This window comes from Danio aesculapii, chromosome 25 (assembly GCF_903798145.1).
Source record: "Danio aesculapii chromosome 25, fDanAes4.1, whole genome shotgun sequence".
Classification (NCBI taxonomy): Eukaryota; Metazoa; Chordata; class Actinopteri; order Cypriniformes; family Danionidae; genus Danio; species Danio aesculapii.
The window spans coordinates 21264624-21286812 of NC_079459.1; the positions used below are offsets into that span (position 1 = coordinate 21264624).

The 22189-nt window shown below is 36.5% G+C and overlaps 1 protein-coding gene across 1 annotated transcript; it reads left to right on the forward strand.

The window, feature by feature from the left end:
• The first annotated feature begins 1365 nt into the window (after positions 1-1365).
• On the forward strand, positions 1366-21994 carry dkk3b (dickkopf WNT signaling pathway inhibitor 3b). Its single transcript, XM_056452379.1, has 7 exons — positions 1366-1649; positions 3535-3660; positions 3739-3819; positions 10715-10807; positions 12215-12359; positions 15891-16041; positions 21712-21994. Exons 1-7 carry the CDS (start codon positions 1452-1454, stop codon positions 21767-21769), a joined length of 852 nt encoding a protein of 283 aa, XP_056308354.1. The 5' UTR covers positions 1366-1451; the 3' UTR covers positions 21770-21994.
• Positions 21995-22189: the final 195 nt, after the last annotated feature.

Genomic DNA, 22189 nt, shown 5'->3' on the forward strand with positions numbered 1-22189 from the left:
AAAATATCTAAAAAAAGAAAAAAAATTAAAGGGGGATTAATAATTCTGATTTTAACTATATGTGTATGTATATGTATATATATATATATATATATATATATGTATATATATATATATATATATATATATATATATATATATATATATATATATATATATATATATAACCTTTAATATTTTAAGGAAAATATTTATATGAAATTAGACAAGTTATGGCGGTTCATTCTGCTGTGGCGACCCCTGATGACTAAGCCGAAGAAAAATGAATGACTGGATAGACAAGTTAAGTAAATTTAGTAAGTTATTTCTGTGTGTAAATATATTCAAGCGTAAATTTAACTAGATTTTAATGTAACTTTAAAAAATGTTTAAACATGTCAATTTTTTGATGTGTGTGAATTATCAGCCCCCCTTTGAATCCAGAGTAAAAAAAAATTTTTTTACAGGATGTCTGATAATATTTTTTTTCTTCTGGAGAAAGTCTTATTTGTTTTATTTCAGCTAGAATAAAAGCAGTTTTTATTTTTTTATGAACCATTTAAGGTCAAAATAATTAGCCCCTAGCTATATATTTTTCTTCGATAGTCTACAGAAGAAACCATCGTTATACAATAACTTGCCTAATTACCCTAACCTGCCTAGTTAACCTAATTAACCTAGTTAAGCCTTTAAATGTCACTTTAAGCTGTATAAAAGTGTCTTAAAAAATATATAATCAAATATTATTTACTGTCATCATGGTGAAGATAAAATAAATCAGTTATTAGAAATAAGTTATTAAAACTATTATGTTTAGAAATGTGTTGAACAAATCTTCTCTCCGTTAAACAGACATTGGGGGAAAAATAATCAGGGGGCTAATAATTAAGGGGGGCTAATATTTCTGACTTCAACTGTATATACAGTACAATCTTTGTAATGCACTTAAAGGGATAGTTCACAAAAAGCTTTCTTTCTTCTGTTAAATAGAAAAGAAGATATTTTGAAAAAAAAAATGAAAACCTTTAACCATTGACTGCATATTTGTTTTTAAAGCTATAGAAGTCAATGGTTACAGGTTTTTAGCTTGCTTCAAAATATCCTCTTTAGTGTTCAACAGAATAAAGAAACTATTGAAGGTTTGGAAACACTTGAGGGAGAGTAAATAGTCAGTAAATGTTCATTTTTTGGTGAACTAAACCTTTAACATGCTTTGATGACTAAAATTCCTAATATCTAAGTAAACCTATCAGCTTGAAAACATATTTAATCTTGTACTACTTCTTTGCCACAGCTTTTCTGAGGACATGCGCTGTCGCTTTAATAATTGAGCCATCAGACGCGTTCGTGGAAGCCAAAAACCTTTTCCGGTCTTTTTTTTCCTCTCAGACGTTTCCAAATAAAGCTCGTCCCAGGCACAGACCGACTCTGAGTCCAGGCAGAGGGTGACTGACTACCCGGAGCTCAAAGCGATGCTGAAATCGGTGATATTGTGGCTCTGTGCGGGTTTTGCGCTGGGCAGTTCGGTTCACCGAGGCGCGCATCTGGACATCAGCGATACCCTGGAGGAGCATTTGGCTCACGGACAAACCACTTTAAACGAGATGTTCAGAGAGGTGGAGAAACTGATGGAGGACACACAGCACAAGCTCGAGGAGGCTGTCCATCAGGTATGACTGGAGAAAATATTATATCCGAGTAGATATCTTCATTTATTAATTTTATTTTACTCCATAGTCCATTACGCATACACTGTAAAACCCAACAGTCAGCCTTTTCAAATGAAATGAGTGTAGTTAACTCAAACTCTACTGAAAGTTAATTCTACTCATTTGAAAAGTTTCGAACTCAGTGTTGAAGGCAATGAGCTAATTAAATACCTCATTACATCAACTTAAATGGAGTAAGTTCACAGTACTCATGTAGATGAGTTTTTTAACTCAAATTATCTGAGTTGACTTAACTTATACTGTAAGTAGGGCCAGACGAAATATGCAGATTGTGTTAAAGATCTGCGGATTATTCGGAATGATTTTGAGAGTATCATATCTAAAAACTTAATATATGAAGTAAAAAGTAATACCTTTTTAACTTTTGTTTAATGTTTACTATGCAAATCCAATTAGATCCACTTTATTAGGTAAACAAAGCAAGTCTCTAATATAATATATCTACTAAAAGACAGAAAATATGACTGTACAACCTGTATTGTAAATAAATCATATGAATATTTTCATATTAGTCAATAATATTACTCAAATAAATTTAAAAACTGAATAAATATAAATTTACACACATTTACACAAGTACATAAACAGAATCAATGATGGGCCAAAATCTGCGCGCACAGATTCCGTTTGGGCCTATAAGGTTTTACAGTACTCTTCATTTATTGGGTTTTAATGTGCTCAAATTGCTTCGTTTACTCATAGATTAAGTTCAGAGTGATCATTAGGATTAGTTTTTGAACTTAAATGGTTTGTTGCAATCGGTTTCCTCAAATAGTTTGAGTTACCTTAACTTTTTGTGTTTTACAGTACAGGAAAATTGCTTGTCCGAATCGTGAACTAATTGTCGGATGTTTTTAATTGACCTTTATTTCAAAACGAGTCAGACCTTTACTTTGATTAGAGTCAGTATTTGTTTTTAATAAGTTACATTTTATTGTGCAAAATATTTAATCTAAATGGTGGTATGTCCCACACTGTAAAACCCAACAGTCAACTTTATTAAGTGAAATGAGTGTAGTTAACTCAAAATGTACTGAAAGTTAATTCTACTCATTTGAAAAGAGTTTTGAACTCAGTGTTGAATTTAATGAGTTAATTAAATACCTCATTACATCAACTTAAATGGAGTAAGTTCACAGTACTCATGTAGATTAGTTTTTTTTAACTCAAATGGTTTGAGTTGCCTTAACTTACAAGGTTTTACAGTACTCAGCTGGTTTGAGTTCTCTTCATTTCTTGAAGTTTACTGTGCTCAAATTGCGTCATTTACTCAAAAGTTCATAATACTCATTAGGATTTGTTTTTTAACTTAAATGGTTTGAGTTACCCTAACTTGTTGGGTCTTACAGTGCAGGTTGCCGGAAACAAGCTTTGATTATGGTAACATTCTGGGAATATTAGTTTCTGGTTTCCTGAAAACTCTCTGTTGTTGGTTAGCAAGGGAAGTTTTCTTTACGTTCTCTATATGCGAGGAGAAAATTCTCTTTTAGGTTCTAGCTACGTTGTAACGAAACAACCTTTATGCAAACTTCTGGCAAGATTAGTTTTTGGTTCCCAAAATAAGAGTCTACAAAATACTTTCTTATTTGGTTCCCAAAAACAAATAACCAAATGGGAACCATACAAAAGGTTAGGGGAATGTTCTCTATTTGTTCTTAATAGTATTTGTTTGTTTCTGCAAGAAATGAAACTGGGAAAATTTCAAGAATTTGTTATTTATTTGACAAATCTTAGCATGCTGTCTGATGTGTTTGGGAACAAGCTCTTTGAAATGAACTCAAAATGTTCCTAATATGAAAGTTGTTTGATAAACATGCACAATCAGATGGAGAACGAGACTACAAAATCGCTGTTAAATGGACGCGACCTTCCAGACAACTTTCACAATGAAACTACAACAGAAATCAAGGTGGGGAATCGAACCATTCAGCTGATCGAGAGAATCAACAAGGTATGTTTGTTATATTGTATTTGATTCCTTTTTTTATTTGCACTGTATTGACATTAACAGAACCTGGTTTTCCTGTAGGAAACTGACAATAAAACCGGGAAGACTCATTTTTCCAGAACTCTTATTCAGAACACTGAACGATGGAATGAAGTAGATCATGTGAGTATATCTTCACCTTCATATTTCCTACTCTATGAAACCATTTAAAGGGATCCCTTTTACCATTTAAAGTTCACCCAAAAATTAAAAAATGTACTCATTATTTACTCTCCCTCAAGTGTTTCCAAAGCTTTATGAGATTCTTTATTCTGTTGAACTCTAAAGAAGATATATTGAAGAAAGCTGAAAACCTGTAGCCATTGACTTCCATAAAACTAACCCTATGGAAGTCAGTGATTACAGGTTTACAGCATTCTTCAAAACATCTTCTTTTGTGTTCAATAAAATGGGTTTTTAACTAGTAAAGGGTAAGTAAATGATGACAGAATGTTCAGATTTATGTAAACTATCCCTTTAATTACTCAAAAAATGACCATATCAAACAGATATCAGGCCTTCCAGTAAGTAAACAGCAAGTGTCCAGATGCTTTGGTTGCTCTGGGCAGTTTAATGGACCCTGCAGTGAGTTTGCCGGGAACTTGGCAACCTGAGGTTAGAAAGCAGAGATTATTTATTAAAACCAACATGAATTTTCCACCTCCGTCGTCATCAAGCTAGGACCCGACGTTAACTTGGAAAAATGTGGCACATCAGTACGGACTTTATAAACATGGTGATTTCTTGTAAACCATTTGATAAAGTAGATGAGGGACAGATGGTACATTTCAGCCTTCTCTCCACTCCTGTTGCACTGCCGATATGGTGAAAACGAACTTAAATAAGCTTTAAACTCTTATAAGTGTTGCTACGTGTAATATTTGACATCTTTAATTATACTGTAAAAATAATGATTCTGTTTTATAATTTTTGATTTATATAAATGATGTCAACTAAAACCTGAATACTGTATGCAAACAGATTTCCAGTGTAGTTTTACAGTCTTACGGCAGTGTCATTAAAGGCTTGTTAAGGCCGTCGTCTGGCACCATGACGATATATGGTGAAATTAGAGCGGCTGGAAAAAATGCATGGAAAGTGTTGCAGTGGGAGTGTGTGGTCGAGACTTGATGCCAGCTGCTGTGTTGCCATGAAGTAGCTTTTAGTGGTTTCTTTGCCATTTTGTACAGTGGCAAATCTGAGCTCACAGTTAAAAGATAAGTGAGGGGTAATGGAGAGGAATTATTGCAGCCTATTAATGCAAAAAAAAAAAGTAAAATAAATAAAATAAAAATAAAAAAGCAACAACAGGTTTGAGCAATCAATATATTTTACTATAAATTAGAGTATTGTTTATCAAATTAAAGCATACATACTGTACATAGTTTATATACATGTGTGTATAAATGAACAGAAATATTAAATTGTATGAAATATAGATAGTATTATATTTATATATGTGTGTGTATGTACATTTCTATCTATCTATCTATCTATCTATCTATCTATCTATCTATCTATCTATCTATCTATCTATCTATCTATCTATCTATCTATCTATCTATCTATCTATCTATCTATCTATCTATCTATCTATCTATCTATCTATCTATCTATCTATCTATCTTTGCACACACATTATAAAATACAGAACTATAGGATGTTGGTATAAATGAATGTCTAATTTAAACTCACCAGCCACATTATTAGGTACACCATACTAGTACCGGGTTGGACCCCCTTTTGCCTTCAGAATTACCGTAATCCTCCGTGGCATAGATTCAACAAGATACTGGAAACATTCCTCAGAGATTTTGGTCCATATTGTCATGATAGCATCACTCAGTTGCTGCAGATTTGTCGGCTGCACATCCATGATGCCAATCTCCTGTTGCACCACATCCCAAAAGGTGCTCTATTGGATTGAGATATGGTGACTGTGGAGGCCATTTGAGTACAGTGAACTCATTCTCATGTTCAAGAAACCAGTCTGAGATGATTCACGCTTTATGATATGGCGCGTTATCTTGCTGGAAGTAGCCATCAGAAGACATCAGAAGGCTGTGGCGTTGACACAATGCTCAATTGGTACTAATGAGCCTAAAGTGTTACACCACCACCACCAGCCTGAACTGTTGATACAAGGCAGGATGGATCCATGCTTTCATGTTGTTGTTTGGACCATTTTTGGACCATCTGAATGTCGCAGCAGAAATTGAGACTCATCAGACCAGGCAACGTTTTTCCAATCTTCTATTGTCCAATTTTGGTGAGCCTGTGTGAATTGTAGCCTCAGTTTCCTGTTTTTAGCTAACACACAGTGTGGTTTTCTGATGCTGTAGCCCATCTGCCTCAAGGTTGGACGTGTTGTGCGTTCAGAGATGATCTTCTGCATACCTCGATTGTAACAATCTCTGGTATCAGCAAGGCATTTGTGCCCACAGAACTGCAGCTCACTGGATATTTTCTCTTTTTCCCATTCTCTGTAAACCCTAGAGATGGTTGTGCGTGAAAATCCCAGTAGATCAGCAGTTTCTGAAATACTCAGTCCAGCCCATCTGGCACCAACAACCATGCCATGTTCAAAGTTAAATCATCTTTCTTCCCCATTTTGATACTCGGTTTGAACTGCAGCAGATCGTGTTGACCATGTCTACGTGCCTAAATGATTGGCTGATCAGAAATTTGCGTTAATGAGCAGTTGAACATGTGTACAAAGTGGCCGGTGAGTGTATGTAAATACATTTAATTTACAATAAAAACAACAACAAATATTGTATATACCCATTTTGTATACACGTCGCACATGATGATGTTTATTATTATTTTGTATATTTTTTTACAAATGTTTGTATATTTCTACTTGGTTCTCAACTTCCCATTCAGTTTTTTCTGTCCGTAAGGAATTGCTGATTTTTTTTTATGCAAGTCATGGGTAATGGACTCATGGCTCACATTAGTCTAGACTGTAGACGCTGTAACTCTGGGGGAAGGGGACCACTTTGGCTTTGTCTTTAGCTTTGATGTCAGCTGCAGTGTGGTAGGTGCCTGGAACTGCTCCCACAGGAATGAAGCACTGAAATGCAGAACTGCACCTCCACTTTTGTGAATGTGGAATTAATTATGACATCATCAGAATTTTAAAAAATGACTCCTGTCTGCCTGTATCAAAACCACAGGGCAGTTTAGGGCTATTCTTCATCCAGTTTATTTGTAAATATTTTCAGCAGAGTGGAAAGTTTCAGCATATTACGTTTTCCCCCCCCTCCTATTCCTCAGGCTATAAAGTTATATAAATCTTGATTTCCACTCTAACAAGGTATAAGCACTTAAAAGACTGGTTTATATAGTATATTATTATATGCGCTCTGAGGCGGATGTTCCAGAAAACACAAATGTGTTTTTCAGTAATGTAGGTGGGAGTTTCTTCGAGTCCCCAACTGAATTTCTGTCTGGGAGGTGAAACACCTCGTTGGAATTTCCGGAGCTGAGGTCCAAAACAAACCTCAACATAACAGTAGTTCAGGGACAATGCTGTAAGAAGCTTAAAGGAGAAAGTTCCCCAGAAATTAAGATACACTACCTGACAAAAGTCTTGTCGTCGATTCCAGATGTAAGAGCAACAAATAAAAACTTGACTTCTAGTTGATCATGTGGAAAAGTGGGAGAAGGTAGATTTTTCTGATGAATCATCTGTTGAACTGCATCCCAATCATCACAAATACTGCAGAAGACCTGTTGGAACCCACATAGTCCCAAGATTCTCATAGAAATCAGTCAAGTTTGGTGAAGTAAAAATCATGGTTTGGAGTTACATTCAGTATGGGGGCGTTCGAGAGATCTGCAGAGTGGATGGAAACATCAACAGCCTGAGGTATCAAGACATTCGTGCTGCCCATTACATTACAAACCACAGGAGAGGGCAATATCTTCAGCGGGATAGCGCTCATTCACATACTACAGCCTCCACATCAAAGTTCCTGAAAGCAAAAAAAGTCAAGCTGCTCTAGGTTTGGCCAGCCCAGTCACCAGACATGAATATTATTGAGCATGTCTAGGGTAAGATGGAGGAGGTATTGAAGATGAATCCAAAGAATCTTGATGAACTATTTGTTCTTCCTAAAACTTAGATAGGTGACAAGACTTTTGTCAGGTGGTATATCTCATTTACTCTTAATTCTAATTCTCTTTTGCGGCGTCTCAGATCGCCTACTTATACTATGTCCTAAAAGTATGTACTTTTTTTGTGAAGAAAAAGTACATACTTTAGAGTGTGCAACAGAGGACTATGCAAGCTTTGGGGCACTGCTTCCTTATTACTGGACGGACTGTGATGTTGCTTAGGTACATGCCCTGTCAATCATCTTGTCACTAGGGTATCCACAGGGTCTTAAAAAGTCTTAAATCTCAAAAGGTAAATCCTGAGCCTTAAAAAGTCTTAAATCTACGGAAATATTGTGATGTAGGTCTTAAATCTTTTTTTTAACAGGTGTTAATTTTTCTTTGTTCTTGTATAGCTACCCAATCCGGCCATTAATACCTGTACAATCACCAACAATCCCAATCTCAATAAAACTTTTTATTTAAAAATAGCATTTAATTACTTACAGTAACATTTGCTTAAAGGTTCTCCATTTATTTACTGCTAAGGATACTGACCTGCCCTAAAATTCCTATTATTAAATTATTATCATTGTGGAATCAGAATCAGAATCAGAATCAGAATCAGAATCGGTTTTATTGCCAAGTGTGCTTCACACACACAAGGAATTTGTTTTGGCTACAGAAGTTTCCAGTGTACATAAAGTGACAAGTGACAACACAAAATAAATCTGAAAAAATAAGATAATAATAATAAAAAATGATAAAAAATGATGAACATTAAACAGATGCGGTTAGTGAAGAAACCTGGATGTTGAGTTGTATGTACAGAATGTTATAAATATACAGGTTATAAGGTGCTGTGTACAAGTGCGGATGTAGAAAGTATTGCATTGTATATTGATATAAGGTGCTGTGTACAAGTGCGTATGAGAAAGTATTGCACATATTTATTGCACAGTAGGGGAATATTTAACTGTTCATAAGGTAGACAGCCTGAGGAAAGAAACTTTTCCTGTGTCTGGCTGTTTTTGTGCTCGGTGCTCTGAAGCGCCGACCAGACGGTAACAGTTCGAACAGGTAGTGTGCTGGGTGTGAGGCGTCCAGAGTGATTTTGCGAGCCCTTTTACTCACTCTGGAAGAGTACAGTTCTTGAAGTGTAGGAAGGGTTGTGCCAGTGATTCGTTCAGCAGTCCGGACTATTCGCTGTAGTCTACGGAGGTCAGTTTTGGCAGCTGAGCCGAACCAGACGGTGATTGAAGTGCAGAGGATGGATTGGATGACAGCTGAGTAGAACTGTACGAGCAGCTCCTGTGGCAGGTTAAACTTCCTCAGCTGACGAAGGAAGTACAGTCTCTGCTGGGCTTTCTTCACAATAGAGTCTATATGAGTGTCCCACTTCAGATCCTGAGAGATGGTGGTGCCCAGGAACCTGAATGACTCTACTGCAGCCACAGTGCTGTTCATGATGGTGAGTGGGGGGAGTGCAGGGGGGTTTCTCCTGAAGTCCACTATCATCTCCACTGTTTTGAGCGTGTTCAGCTCCAGGTTGTTGTATCTGCACCATAACGCCAGCCGCTCCACCTCCTGTCTGTATGCAGACTCGTCACCGTTCTGGATGAGGCCGATAACAGTAGTGTCGTCTGCAAACTTAATGAGTTTGATGGAGGGGTCTTTTGCAGTGCAGTCGTTGGTGTACAGGGAGAAGAGCAGTGGAGAAAGAACACATCCCTGGGGGGCACCAGTGCTGATGGTGCGGCTGTCGGATGTGATTTTGCCCATTCTGACTAGCTGCTGTCTATCTGTCAGAAAGCTGGTGATCCATTGACAGACAGAGCTAGGAACAGAGAGCTGGGCCAGTTTGTACTCAAGCAGTGATGGGACGATGGTGTTAAAGGCAGAACTGAAGTCCACAAACAGAATCCTTGCGTAGTTCCCTGGTTTGTCCAGATGTTGTAGGGTATAATGCAGTCCCATGTTGACTGCATCATCCACAGACCGGTTTGCTCTATAGGCGAACTGCAGGGGGTCCAGCAGGGGTCCAGTGATGTCCTTCAGATATGCTAGCACCAGTCTATCGAATGACTTCATGGCCACAGATGTTAAGGCCACAGGTCTGGCCTTGATTGACAGGTCTGAAGTGATTGACAGCTATGCTTTGTTCTATTTTTGGTGAGGGTAATAGGGTTTTTAAATGGATATATTTAAAAATTCATAAAAAAATATTTAAACAAAATTATTATTATTATTATTATTGTATTAATAAATGTATTAGATTTTAATCATTTTTTGATAGGGCAAGTGAAAATCTTTACTAACTGGGATATTCCAAAAAATCCTAAGCATTTATTCCTGAAAGTGATTTAATCCTAATGGATCCAATATTTTAGCTTAGTTTTAAGCACATCCGCCATGTTTGTAGTTTTTGAACCCACATTTGTAGTTCTAATCGAATTCACATCCAACACATAATGTATTGTGGGCAATATTACACCAGAATAGTTAACCATCTGGGAACCTTTGGCATACTCTTTTCAACATAGTACAGTTTGAGATATATTAATTCTATTTTTGAATACTAGTTAGGACGGTTAGCATGCGAATTTAGGATGCAGCATATAATATCCATTCTTCATTCTTGTACATCCCAATAGCAGATGTTTAGCAGAGTGTCCATGCTGCTCTCATTTCCATCCAATAACAGTAATGAATCTCCCTAGTACTGCCTGCCACTGTCAGAAAGCTGAAGTCACCTATGGGGATTTATCACTGGAGATTACAGAGTAATATCATATCCTAAAAAATACTACAGCTTGAATAAGGGTCCTTAGAATGTTTTCTCAACCGTAACTGCAAGAACAGTTTTTGTGTTATATTTATGTTGTGTGTAATATCAGCTTCATTCTTGTTCACTCAGGAGTGTATGATTGATGAAGACTGTGGAGATGGAAGCTTCTGTCTGTATGAGATTGTCACCTCCAAATGTGTACCGTGCCAGACTACTAATATGGTCGGTGTCCACTTTTTTGTCTATCTACCTATCTGTCTCTCTATATTTTGTTCTAGCGGTAACATTTACAATAGGTCCAAGACAAAGACAACAATCATAGAGGATCAATTTACAGCTTACCATTAATGAACTAAACAAACAAGAGGAATCCAATAAGACAAAGCACACTGAAAGGGGATCTTAGGCACAGAAAAACAGACAAAGAACATTGAGAGCTAACTGGAGAACATCAAAGTAAAGAACTAAAACAGCTGAGAATTCAAACAAGGTGTAACTATGATGACAAATGACATAAAAACAGGGTAAAACCAATACGATGACATCAAAATTCAGACCAAACATGACATAGAAGATCGACATTAAGGACTTTAATCCCCGATTCTCCTCAGGTCTCCATAGTGTTGTGGTACTGTACACCATGTTCACGCAGCAGCGGTGCTGAAAGAGTGCCCTTGACAAACAGTTTAGGATAGGGATGGGCAAACTCTGTCCTGGAGGGCCACTTTCCTGCAGAGTTTAGCTCCAACATTAATCAAACATACCTGAACAAGCTAATCAGTTGCTGCATCCCAATTTGCTTACTATCTGTCTGAAATAGTATTTCAATATAGAATTAGTATGTCCCAAATCGTAGTATGCAGCGGATGCCCTTCCAGCCGCAACCCATCTCTGGGAAACATCCATACACACGCACTCTCATACACTACGGACAATTTAGCCTTCCCAATTCACCTATAGCGCATGTCTTTGGACTGTGGGGGAAAACGGAGCACCTGGAGGAAACCCACTCGAACCCAGGGAGAACATGCAAACTCCACACAGAAACGCCAACTGACCCAGCAGAGGCTCAAACCAGCGACCTTCTTGCTGTGAGGCGACAGCACTACCTACTGCACCAATGCACACTGCGTCGTCGTTTTAATAACTCATTTCTAATAACTGATTTATTTTATCTTTGCCATGATGACAGTAAATAATATTTGACTAGACATTTTTCAAGACACTTCTATACAGCTTAAGTGACATTTAAAGGTTTAACTAGGTTAATTAGGTTAACTAGGCAGGTTAGAGTAATTAGGCAAGTTATTGTATAACGATGGTTAGTTCTGGAGATTATCAAAAAAAAAAAAAAAAATAGCTTAAAGGGGCTAATAATTTTGACCTTAAAATGGATTTTAAAAAAATCAAAACTGCTTTTGTTCTAGCCGAAATGAAACAAATCAGACTTTCTCCAGAAGAAAAAATATTATCGGACATACTGTGAAAATTTCCTTGCTGTTAAACATAATTTATATCAAATATTTAGAAAAGAAAAAAAAAATTCAGAGGGGGGCTAAAAATTCTGACTTCAACTGTAATAAATTAAATACTTTTGCTCAGTTGCCGTTCTCTTTCTTGTGTTTGCAGGAGTGCACAAAGGATGTGGAGTGTTGTGGTGACCAGCTGTGTGTTTGGGGTGTTTGTGCTCAGAACAAAACTAAAGGACAGTCGGGAACAATCTGCCAGAACCAGAATGACTGCAGTCCTCAGCACTGCTGCGCCTTTCACAAGGGTTCAGTGATCTTTCTTTACATTATTCCCGTTTTTCATCTGTAATAATTCACATTTATTTCAGCTTTTTATGTTTTAGGATTTAAAGTTGGGACAATGATGAAACTAAATAAATGCATTTAATTTCAAAAAGCAACAAACATAACTTAGCTTTGAGAAATGCTTTAAAGTCCACATGCGAACATCTGTTTTGGTAGCGTGACGCAGTTCTTTGAGAAACGGAATATTAAATGAGAAAGCAGTGGGCGTGGCTTGTTTTTTCTGCTGCAAGCTGATTGGATGTACTAAAGTAGGCATTTCATTCAAATCGGGAAATGGGATTTGAAAGAGTTACTATAACCTAACAGACACCTCCTCCTCCTCACCGTTTCTGTTTGTTGTCAAACTGACAGCTGGATAAACAATAGCTCAAAATCAGTAATCTGAAAATAGACCCTTTTCACAATGACGTCACTTCACTTCCCCTGTTACGTAGCGGCTGCACCTCGCTACGCACATAAGGTTAAGGATGACCGATGTTAAAAGGTCACCCGGAGTCCCCGTTCCTGTTCCCCAAGCACTCACACACAGGCCAAGTTGCGAAAAAGGGCTAACAGATTTATTAAACAAAAATTCCAGTATAGGAACCAGGGAACAAAAAGGCCAAAACAACAAACAAAACAAGGTACGCTACCTAATATTAAATTTCTTACCTAAAACAGAAAATAAAGTTCCGTAAATGAAACAAACAATTCTGCCCTCCATAACTATCCATTAAACAGGAGAAAACGGGACAAAAGAAAAGGGCCTTCCCTTAGATCATTCAGCAGTAAGTAAACATTTAGCCACAGCTAACACAGAATACCGTCCTAGTACCGTATTTAACAGAGTATCTCACCAGATGACTTTGGAAAAAGGTTTCAGACAGAAAGATATCACTGCCACACAGAGAACTTCGAATGATCTACACACACGCACGCACGCACACACATAACAGCGAGGGGAAACAGGAAGAGAACTCGATGAAAAGCGCAAACAGCACACTTTTATAATTGGCGCCGCCCCTCTCATGATCTCGGCTCATGTGGAGAGAGAGAGAGAAAGAGAGAGAGAAAAAGAGACAGATAATAGGATACCACACACACACGAATACACACTAGCATTGTCAAAATAATGTTACTCAATATGTAACATCCCCCTATCGGCAGTGCAGTGTATTTTAAGTTCTGGTTTACCTTTGAATGAATGTGAGACTTTTCTGGAAAATTTACTAAAACAAATATTAACATTGCACAATCTGATTTAAGACTATTATTGGTATTAGACGTGCCCGAATGTTTCTCATTCAATATTGAACTGCTTTCTGAGTTTGAAAATGATTTAAGTTATTAAGAATAGGACTAAGCTATTGATCATCAAGTAAAGCATGTTTCCATCCTTTTCACTTAAGTTTAATTGCTCAATATTGGATTTATTTTTACTATGATGCTACAATAAATATAGATTTCTATTATCTGTTATATGTAAATGTTCCAGCATGAGTAAAATTCTTTATTAAATCTTCTCATATTACCTGGTATGTCTATAAACGTCTCTAAATGCAATTGAGTTTCATCATTTATTATTTTTGATCCATTAATGATTTGTTCAGTTTCTCCATTTGAATAAATGAATGAGTGAATGATGTCCTACTGCCACCTTTTGGGTGGATTTAATTTGATATCTGTACTATCAAATTAGTAAAATATTAATTAATAATGTTACAAATAAATTCATAATCTAATAATAGTAAATTAAAATGTTGTCTTCTTGGCGTTATTTTTGCATTTGTACATGTTTATTATGATTTTGTTTGATTATTAAGAGTCACATACAACATTGATATTCTATTTCATTTAGTTTGATTATTAAATAGACAGAAATGTTTTATGTTCATGAATAAAATACATATATAGAAAAAATGTCAGAGAACTGAGAATGTGACTAATATGAATGTGTCTGTGAATCAGCTCTCCACTGTAAACAACCACAGTAAAACACCGCCTAGTTTTATTTATTACCTGTGTAAACATCTAAAATCTTTACTTTAAAAACCCTGACAAGTGTATATACAAACTTCTGCAGTAAAGACACAATGCAACAGACTCCCGTTTTCTTGGTTCAAGCGGAGATCTGGATGATTGAATCATTGAATCAGTCATCTGCACATCAATAACTGTCTGGTTTAGCTCAGCTACTAAATACGACCCCCAAAGACTACGTTGAATAGTTCGGACTGCTGAGCGAATCACTGGTACAACCTTTCCTACTCCCCAAGAACTGTACTTATCCAGAGCGAGCAGAAAGGCTGCCAAAATCACTCTGGACCCCTCACACCCAGCACACTGCCTCTTTGAACTTTTACCTTCTGGTCGGCGCTACAGAGCACTGCGCACCAGAACAGCCCACACAGAAACAGTTTCTTCCCTCAGGCAATCCATCTCATGAACACTTGATGATAATAATTGTGGAACCAACATCACTACTTTCTATACACTTTTATACACATATACACTTATTTGCCAACACACTTTACATGCCAATTTGCACATAATAGCTGCTCATATAACATTGTATATAGTAATATAGCTGTACATACACTTGTCAATTTATATATTTGCATTCACTACTTACTTGTATTTTTTTAAAATATATTTATTATCTGTTTATTGTCCTGTCTTCGTAATCCTGTTGCACTGTAGAAGCTCTGTCACGAAAACAAATTCCTAGTATGTGTGAACATACCTGGCAATAAAGCTCTTTCTGATTCTGATTCTGATCTGTCCGTTTTTTTTAACTCTCACCTTGAATGCAGACAACAGAAATCAGCCGTAGTCACAGTCTAACTGTATCTGTAGTAAATACACAGCTGACTAGGTAAGCTCTCTATGGGGATTTCTCTGTAGGTGGAAGTAACGCTACACTGCGTGGAGTGAAACCGGACACCACGTGACGTCATGTGAAAAGGGTCTGTTTAACTGAAAACAAACAGGAAGTGCTATTTCAGATTTTCATTTTAGATTAGAAGGGTAAACTTTTTTTTTTCTGTATGACATGCACAGATGAATTGTTCACCCCAAAACTAGCAATGTGAGCCAACAAAATCATATGGTGAGGTTTTGATTTCATTTGTACTGTAATCTTCATTCAAAACTAAGAGGAAAATAGTTAGGGATGTAAAACAATTGGAAAAAAAATAGAACAACATTAGTACTGTAGACATCCACAATCAGCAGCTGGTTATCCTGCAAAACATCTGAAAAAGATCCATTTTCACTGGGCCTCTCTGTCAGAAGATTTCCTTTCAAAGTACTAAATTGTTTCCTTGAATTTGGAAACTCGGTTTCCAGTGTTCCTCAGTTGTCCCACCGCTGCCAAATATGCATTAATCACACACAAGATACACACCAAGAACATTAGCTGAGGTTTCGACAGATCACTACATTTCCTGAGGTCTGGAGTCCATCATCTCCTCTGTATCTCGTACTCACTTTTTGTGTGTGTTTTCCTCCAGCCTTGCTGTTCCCCGTGTGTCGGCCCAAACCGCAGGAAGGTCAGGGCTGTGAGCGTGAGGGGAATCAGCTGATGGAGGTGCTGCTGTGGGAGGATGAGGGTCCACGTGAGCACTGTCCCTGTGCTGCGGGACTGCTCTGCCAACAGATCCAGTGAGAGACCTATGGCACAACACACCACAAACATACACTGCATGCGTCCAGCTCACGCCTGTGCTGGACTTTTGTTTTTATTAAGGGTAACTCGGGCAGCCAATCAGATTGCGGCTTACTGGTATAAGAAATCTCTTGGTATTTAGTACTGTATGTGTAAAGTATATACTGTATACATACACACACACACACATTTGTTTTTGTGGAAAGTGGGTACATTACATAGGTTTCCATTCATTTTATACTGTCCAAACCATATATTGTATTGCCCTAACCCCACCCTACCCCTAAACCCAACCATCACAGGAGACAGTGTGCAGCTTTACTCTCAGATTAAACTCATCCTGTGGGATTTATAAGCCTTTTGAGAAATGGGGACGTCACCAATGTCTTCATATTTCACCTCGTTTTTGTAATACTTGTGCCATACCTAAGTCATTATACAGATTTGTGTCCTGACATGTCACAAAACACGTACACGCACGCACGCACGCACGCACGCACGCGCACACACACACACACACACACAGTTGAAGTCAAAATTATTAGTTGTCATGAGAAATTTTTCAAACATTTCCCAAATGATGTGTAACAGAGTAAGGAATTTTTAACAGTATTTCCTAGAATATTTTTTCTTCTGGAGAAAGTTTTAATTGTTTTATTCTGGCTAGAATAAAGCAGTTTAAAATTTTTTAAAACCATTTTAAGGTCAATATTATCAGCTCTCTTCAGCAACCGAACAAACCACTGCGATACATTGAATGGGCATACAGTATACAGGAATCAGAGGAAAATTCAATACCTTTTAAGACTCTTCCCCTACATTTTAAGACCTCATCGCCACTTTAGGTCTGAACAGGTAACATTGGCGACATTTTAAATATATTCACTAAATACTGATTATAAGAAACTAATCCTAAACTAAAACATTATTCATAAATTTTATAAAAATTTTAATCCAGAAGGTTTTGCCTATAGAACAGCAAAATTAATGGTTAATGGTTAAAAATAATTGAGTCTGGTTTCTCTCAAGGTTTTTTTTTCTTCACTTCCGCCTTTAGTGAAGTTTTTTTTTCCCTCTCCGCTGTCGCCACTGGCTTGCATGGTTCAGGATCTATAGAGCTGCGCATCGTTGGATTTGCTCTTCAGTGTTTGGACTCTCAGTAGTGATTATTAAACCACACTGAACTGAGCTCAACTGAACTGAACTTAAACACTACAAACTGAACTACACTGTTCCTATTTACTATGACCTTTTATGTGAAGCTCCTTTGACACAATCTACATTGTATAAGCGCTATACAAATAAAGATGAATTGAATTGAATTCAATTGGTTACTGCAGTAAACAAAGCAGTGTGACATCAAATATAGCAGGATTTTATCGATTTCCTAAACTACACTGCGTCCCAAAATATCAAACTTTAGCATTAAACTAGAATTTTACATCTGTATAATCAAAAATGATGCAAAATTTAATATCTTGTAACAGCATTTAAGACTTTAAGGGCTTTAAATTTCTCTAAACTAATTACCCCAGTAAATATTAATATTTTAATGATTTTAATGTTAATATTTTAATGATTAGGGGCGACGCAGTGACACAGTAGGTAGTGCTGTCGCCTCACAGCAAGAAGGTCGCTGGTCGAGCCTCTGCTGTGTCAGCTGGCGTTTCTGTGTTTGAATTAGTGTGTATGTGTTTCCCAGTGATGGGTTGCAGCTGGAAGGGCATCCGCTGCATAAAACAAATGCTGGATAAGTTGGTGGTTCATTCCGCTGTGGCGACCCTAAATTAATAAAGGGACTAAGCCGAAAAGAAAATGAATGAATGAATGGATTTTAATGATTAACGTTTAATCTGTATTTAATGTAAATAAATATAAGAATGTATTATAATTTGTATTGCAATTATACTAATAACATTAAATTTAGTCTCATACATACTGTATTTAATTTGCCGTTATACTATGTATTATTCATATTTCATTATATTATTATTAATATTGTTCATACATTTAAATATACAACAGTTTTTGATAAATAATGACGATGTTCTGTATATCTGGACATTAAACCACTTCATAATAAATATGATTTCTGGAGGTCATTGGCTCCCTTTTGAATTGAGTTTGCAGATGTGAACGGCAGATGGCAGTGTTGAGTTGCTATTGATATCTGTTTCTCATACAAACGTCAATCTTCAATGGAGGACTGTAAATATTGTATAATAACTAGGCCTATTATTATGCTTTCTCCGAGACATCAGCATGACGGTTTTGCAGCTTATTATGACACAATATTTACGTTCTAGCTCAGCATGTTTGAATAAATGATGGTTTGTTTTTACAACTTAAATTAGGAATCTTCAAGCTTAAAGTTGACATAGTTTATTCATTTCTTTTGGTTTACGAACAAAAGGCACCCATTGATTTTGAACCCTCCGTTAAGCCTTTAAATGTCACTTTAAGTTGAATACTAGTGTCTTGAATAATATCTAGTCAAATATTATTTACTGTCATCATGGCAAAGATAAAAGAAACCAGTTATTAGAAATGAGTTATTAAAATTATTATGTTTAGAAACATGTTTGGGGGCAAATAAACAGCAGGGCTAATAATTTAGGAGGGCCAACAATTGTGTCTAATAATTATACACAATATATATTGATTTGTTCTAATAATATATAATACTTTTACTATGATTAAATACAATAAAACTATAATGTTAATATTTTAATGATTAACGTTTAATCTATGTATACAGTAAATAAATATAATAATTTATTATATTTTGTATTGCAATTATACTAATAACATTAAATTTACTCTCATACATTCTGTATTTAATTTGCTGTTATACTATGTATTATTCATATTTAATTTTATTATTATTAATATTATTTATAGATTTAAATATACAGTGGACAGTGTTTTCTGATGGAGGACACACATTGACAGCTTGTTCACACAACTACAACAGAGGCTTTTTTTTTTTTTTTAAGAAGGCTGAGATTGTTTGGGGTGGGTAGCAATATCTTGCTTGTTTTTTTACCGAGCTATGTTTGAAAGTCTTATTCTCTAGAGAATCACAGGCTGGTTTGTAAGTCTGTCTGTTCAATTGAAAAATAAAATGGTTCATATTTAAAAAACTGCCATGAAAATCATAAGAATAAAGCATTAGGAGCCCATACAGACTCTACTGTATATGAACAGGCCGTCATGAGAAGAGCAATATTCTGATTCCACACTTCCTAATAATAAACAGGGGGGCTAATAAGTCTGACTTTAACTGTATGTAAACAGAGGGGCTAATAATAAACAGGGGGACTAATAATTCTGACTTCAACTGTATGTAAACAGAGGGGCTAATAATAAACAGGGGGGCTAATAAGTCTGACTTTAACTGTATGTAAACAGAGGGGCTAATAATAAACAGGGGGACTAATAATTCTGACTTCAACTGTATGTAAACAGAGGGCCTAATAATAAACAGGGGGGCTAATAAGTCTGACTTTAACTGTATGTAAACAGAGGGGCTAATAATAAACAGGGGGACTAATAATTCTGACTTTAACTGTATGTAAACAGAGGGGCTAATAATAAGCAGGGGGGCTAATAAGTCTGACTTTAACTGTATGTAAACAGAGGGGCTAATAATAAACAGGGGTGCAAATAATTCTGACTTCAACTGTATGTAAACAGAGGGGCTAATAATTCTGACTTCAACTGTATGTAAACAGAGGGGGTAATAATAAACAGGGGGGCTAATAATTCTGACTTCAACTGTATGTACACAGGGGGGCTAATAATAAACGGGGGGGGGGGGGGGGCAAATAATTCTGACTTCGACTGTATGTAAACAGAGGGGCTAATAAACAGGGGGGCAAATAATTCTGACTTCAACTATGCAAACAGAGGGGCTAATAATTCTGACTTCAACTGTATGTAAACGGGGGCTAATAATAAACAGGGGGGCTAATAATTCTGACTTCAACTGTATGTAAACAGGGGGGCTAATAATAAACAGGGGGCAAATAATTCTGACTTCAACTGTGTGTAAACAGAGGGGCTAATAATAAACAGGGGGGCTAATAATTCTGACTTCAACTGTATGTAAACGGGGGCTAATAATACACAGGGGGGCTAATAAGTCTGACTTTAACTGTATGTAAACAGAGGGGCTAATAATAAACAGGGGGACTAATAATTCTGACTTCAACTGTATGTAAACAGAGGGGCTAATAATAAACAGGGGGACTAATAATTCTGACTTCAACTGTATGTAAACAGAGGGGCTAATAATAAACAGGGGTGCAAATAATTCTGACTTCAACTGTATGTAAACAGAGGGGCTAATAATAAACAGGGGGGCTAATAATTCTGACTTCAACTGCATGTAAACAGGTGGGCTAATAATAAACAGGGGGGCTAATAATAAACAGGGGTGCAAATAATTCTGACTTCAACTGTATGTAAACAGAGGGGCTAATAATAAACAGGGGGGCTAATAATTCTGACTTCAACTATATGTAAACAGGGGGGCTAATAATAAACAGGGGGGCAATAATTCTGACTTTAACTGTATGTAAACAGAGGGGCTAATAAACAGGGGGGCAAATAATTCTGACTTCAACTATGTAAACAGAGGGGCTAATAATTCAGGGGGGCTAATAATTCTGACTTCAACTGTATGTAAACAGGGGGGCTAATAATAAACAGGGGGGCAAATAATTCTGACTTCAACTGTGTAAACAGAGGGGCTAATAATTCAGGGGGGCTAATAATTCTGACTTCAACTGTATGTAAACAGGGGGGCTAATAATAAACAGGGGGGCAAATAATTCTGACTTCAACTGTATGTAAACAGGGGGGCAAATAATTCTGACTTCAACTAAGTAAACAGAGGGGCTAATAATAAACAGGGGGGCTAATAATTCAGGGGGGCTAATAATTCTGACTTCAACTGTATATAAACAGGGGGGCTAATAATTCTGACTTCAACTAAGTAAACAGAGGGGCTAATAATAAACAGGGGGGCTAATAATTCAGGGGGGCTAATAATTCTGACTTCAACTGTATATAAACAGGGGGGCTAATAATAAACAGGGGGGCAAATAATTCTGACTTCAACTGTATGTAAACAGAGGGGCTAATAAACAGGGGGCTAATCATTCTGACTTCAACTATATGTAAACAGGGGGGCAAATAATTCTGACTTCAACTGTATGTAAACAGAGGGGCTAATAAACAGGGGGGCAAATAATTCTGACTTCAACTATGTAAACAGAGGGGCTAATAATAAACAGGGGGGCTAATAATTCTGACTTCAACTATGTAAACAGAGGGGCTAATAATAAACAGGGGGGCTAATAATTCAGGGGGGCTAATAATTCTGACTTCAACTGAATGTTTTTAATTATTTATTTATTTTATTGTCTGCTTAGAACATTGTTGCACTTTTTTGCTCGAGACAAATGTCCTCTAAAGTTTATCCTATAATTAACCATTAAAATAAACTTATTAATTCATTAAAATGTAATAAAACAAGTAATTATTCTACTTAATAGATACATAAATACTCAATAGTTATTTATATTACATTAATACACTTTTAAAATCAGCATTTTAATATACATTTATGCATTTTATTAAATGTTTCTTTTACGTTACAGGAAAACATCAGTGTGTGTGGATGAGAGACACGCTTCCGGTGAAGGAAATGTGGACTGATCACAGAAACTGCTTTATTTTGTATAATTGCAGCACCAAAGTGCCTAAATGACTTTCATAATTCAGCTGGAGAAGCTCTAATTTATCTTTTTTGAATCGTGTGTCATTTGTACGACATCAGAGATCAAAGTGTGTTTTTAAAAAGCGTAATTTTTGATAAATAATGACGATGTTCTGTATATCTGGACATTAAACCACTTCATAATAAATATGATTTCTGGAGGTCATTGGCTCCCTTTTGAATTGAGTTTGCAGATGTGAACGGCAGATGGCAGTGTTGAGTTGCTATTGATATCTGTTTCTCATACAAACGTCAATCTTCAATGGAGGACTGTAAATATTGTATAATAACTAGGCCTATTATTATGCTTTCTCCGAGACATCAGCATGACGGTTTTGCCGCTTATTATGACACAATAT

What these genes read in the sequence shown, in the direction of transcription:
- dkk3b (XM_056452379.1), top strand. Translation starts at nt 1,452, where the DNA reads ATGCTGAAATCGGTGATATTGTGGCTCTGTGCGGGTTTTGCGCTGGGC. An exon ending in CGTGCCAGACTACTAATATG is followed by an intron (nt 10,808 to 12,214) that starts GTCGGTGTCCAC and finishes TTGTGTTTGCAG; the next exon opens with GAGTGCACAAAGGATGTGGA. An exon ending in CTGCTCTGCCAACAGATCCA is followed by an intron (nt 16,042 to 21,711) that starts GTGAGAGACCTA and finishes TTTACGTTACAG; the next exon opens with GAAAACATCAGTGTGTGTGG.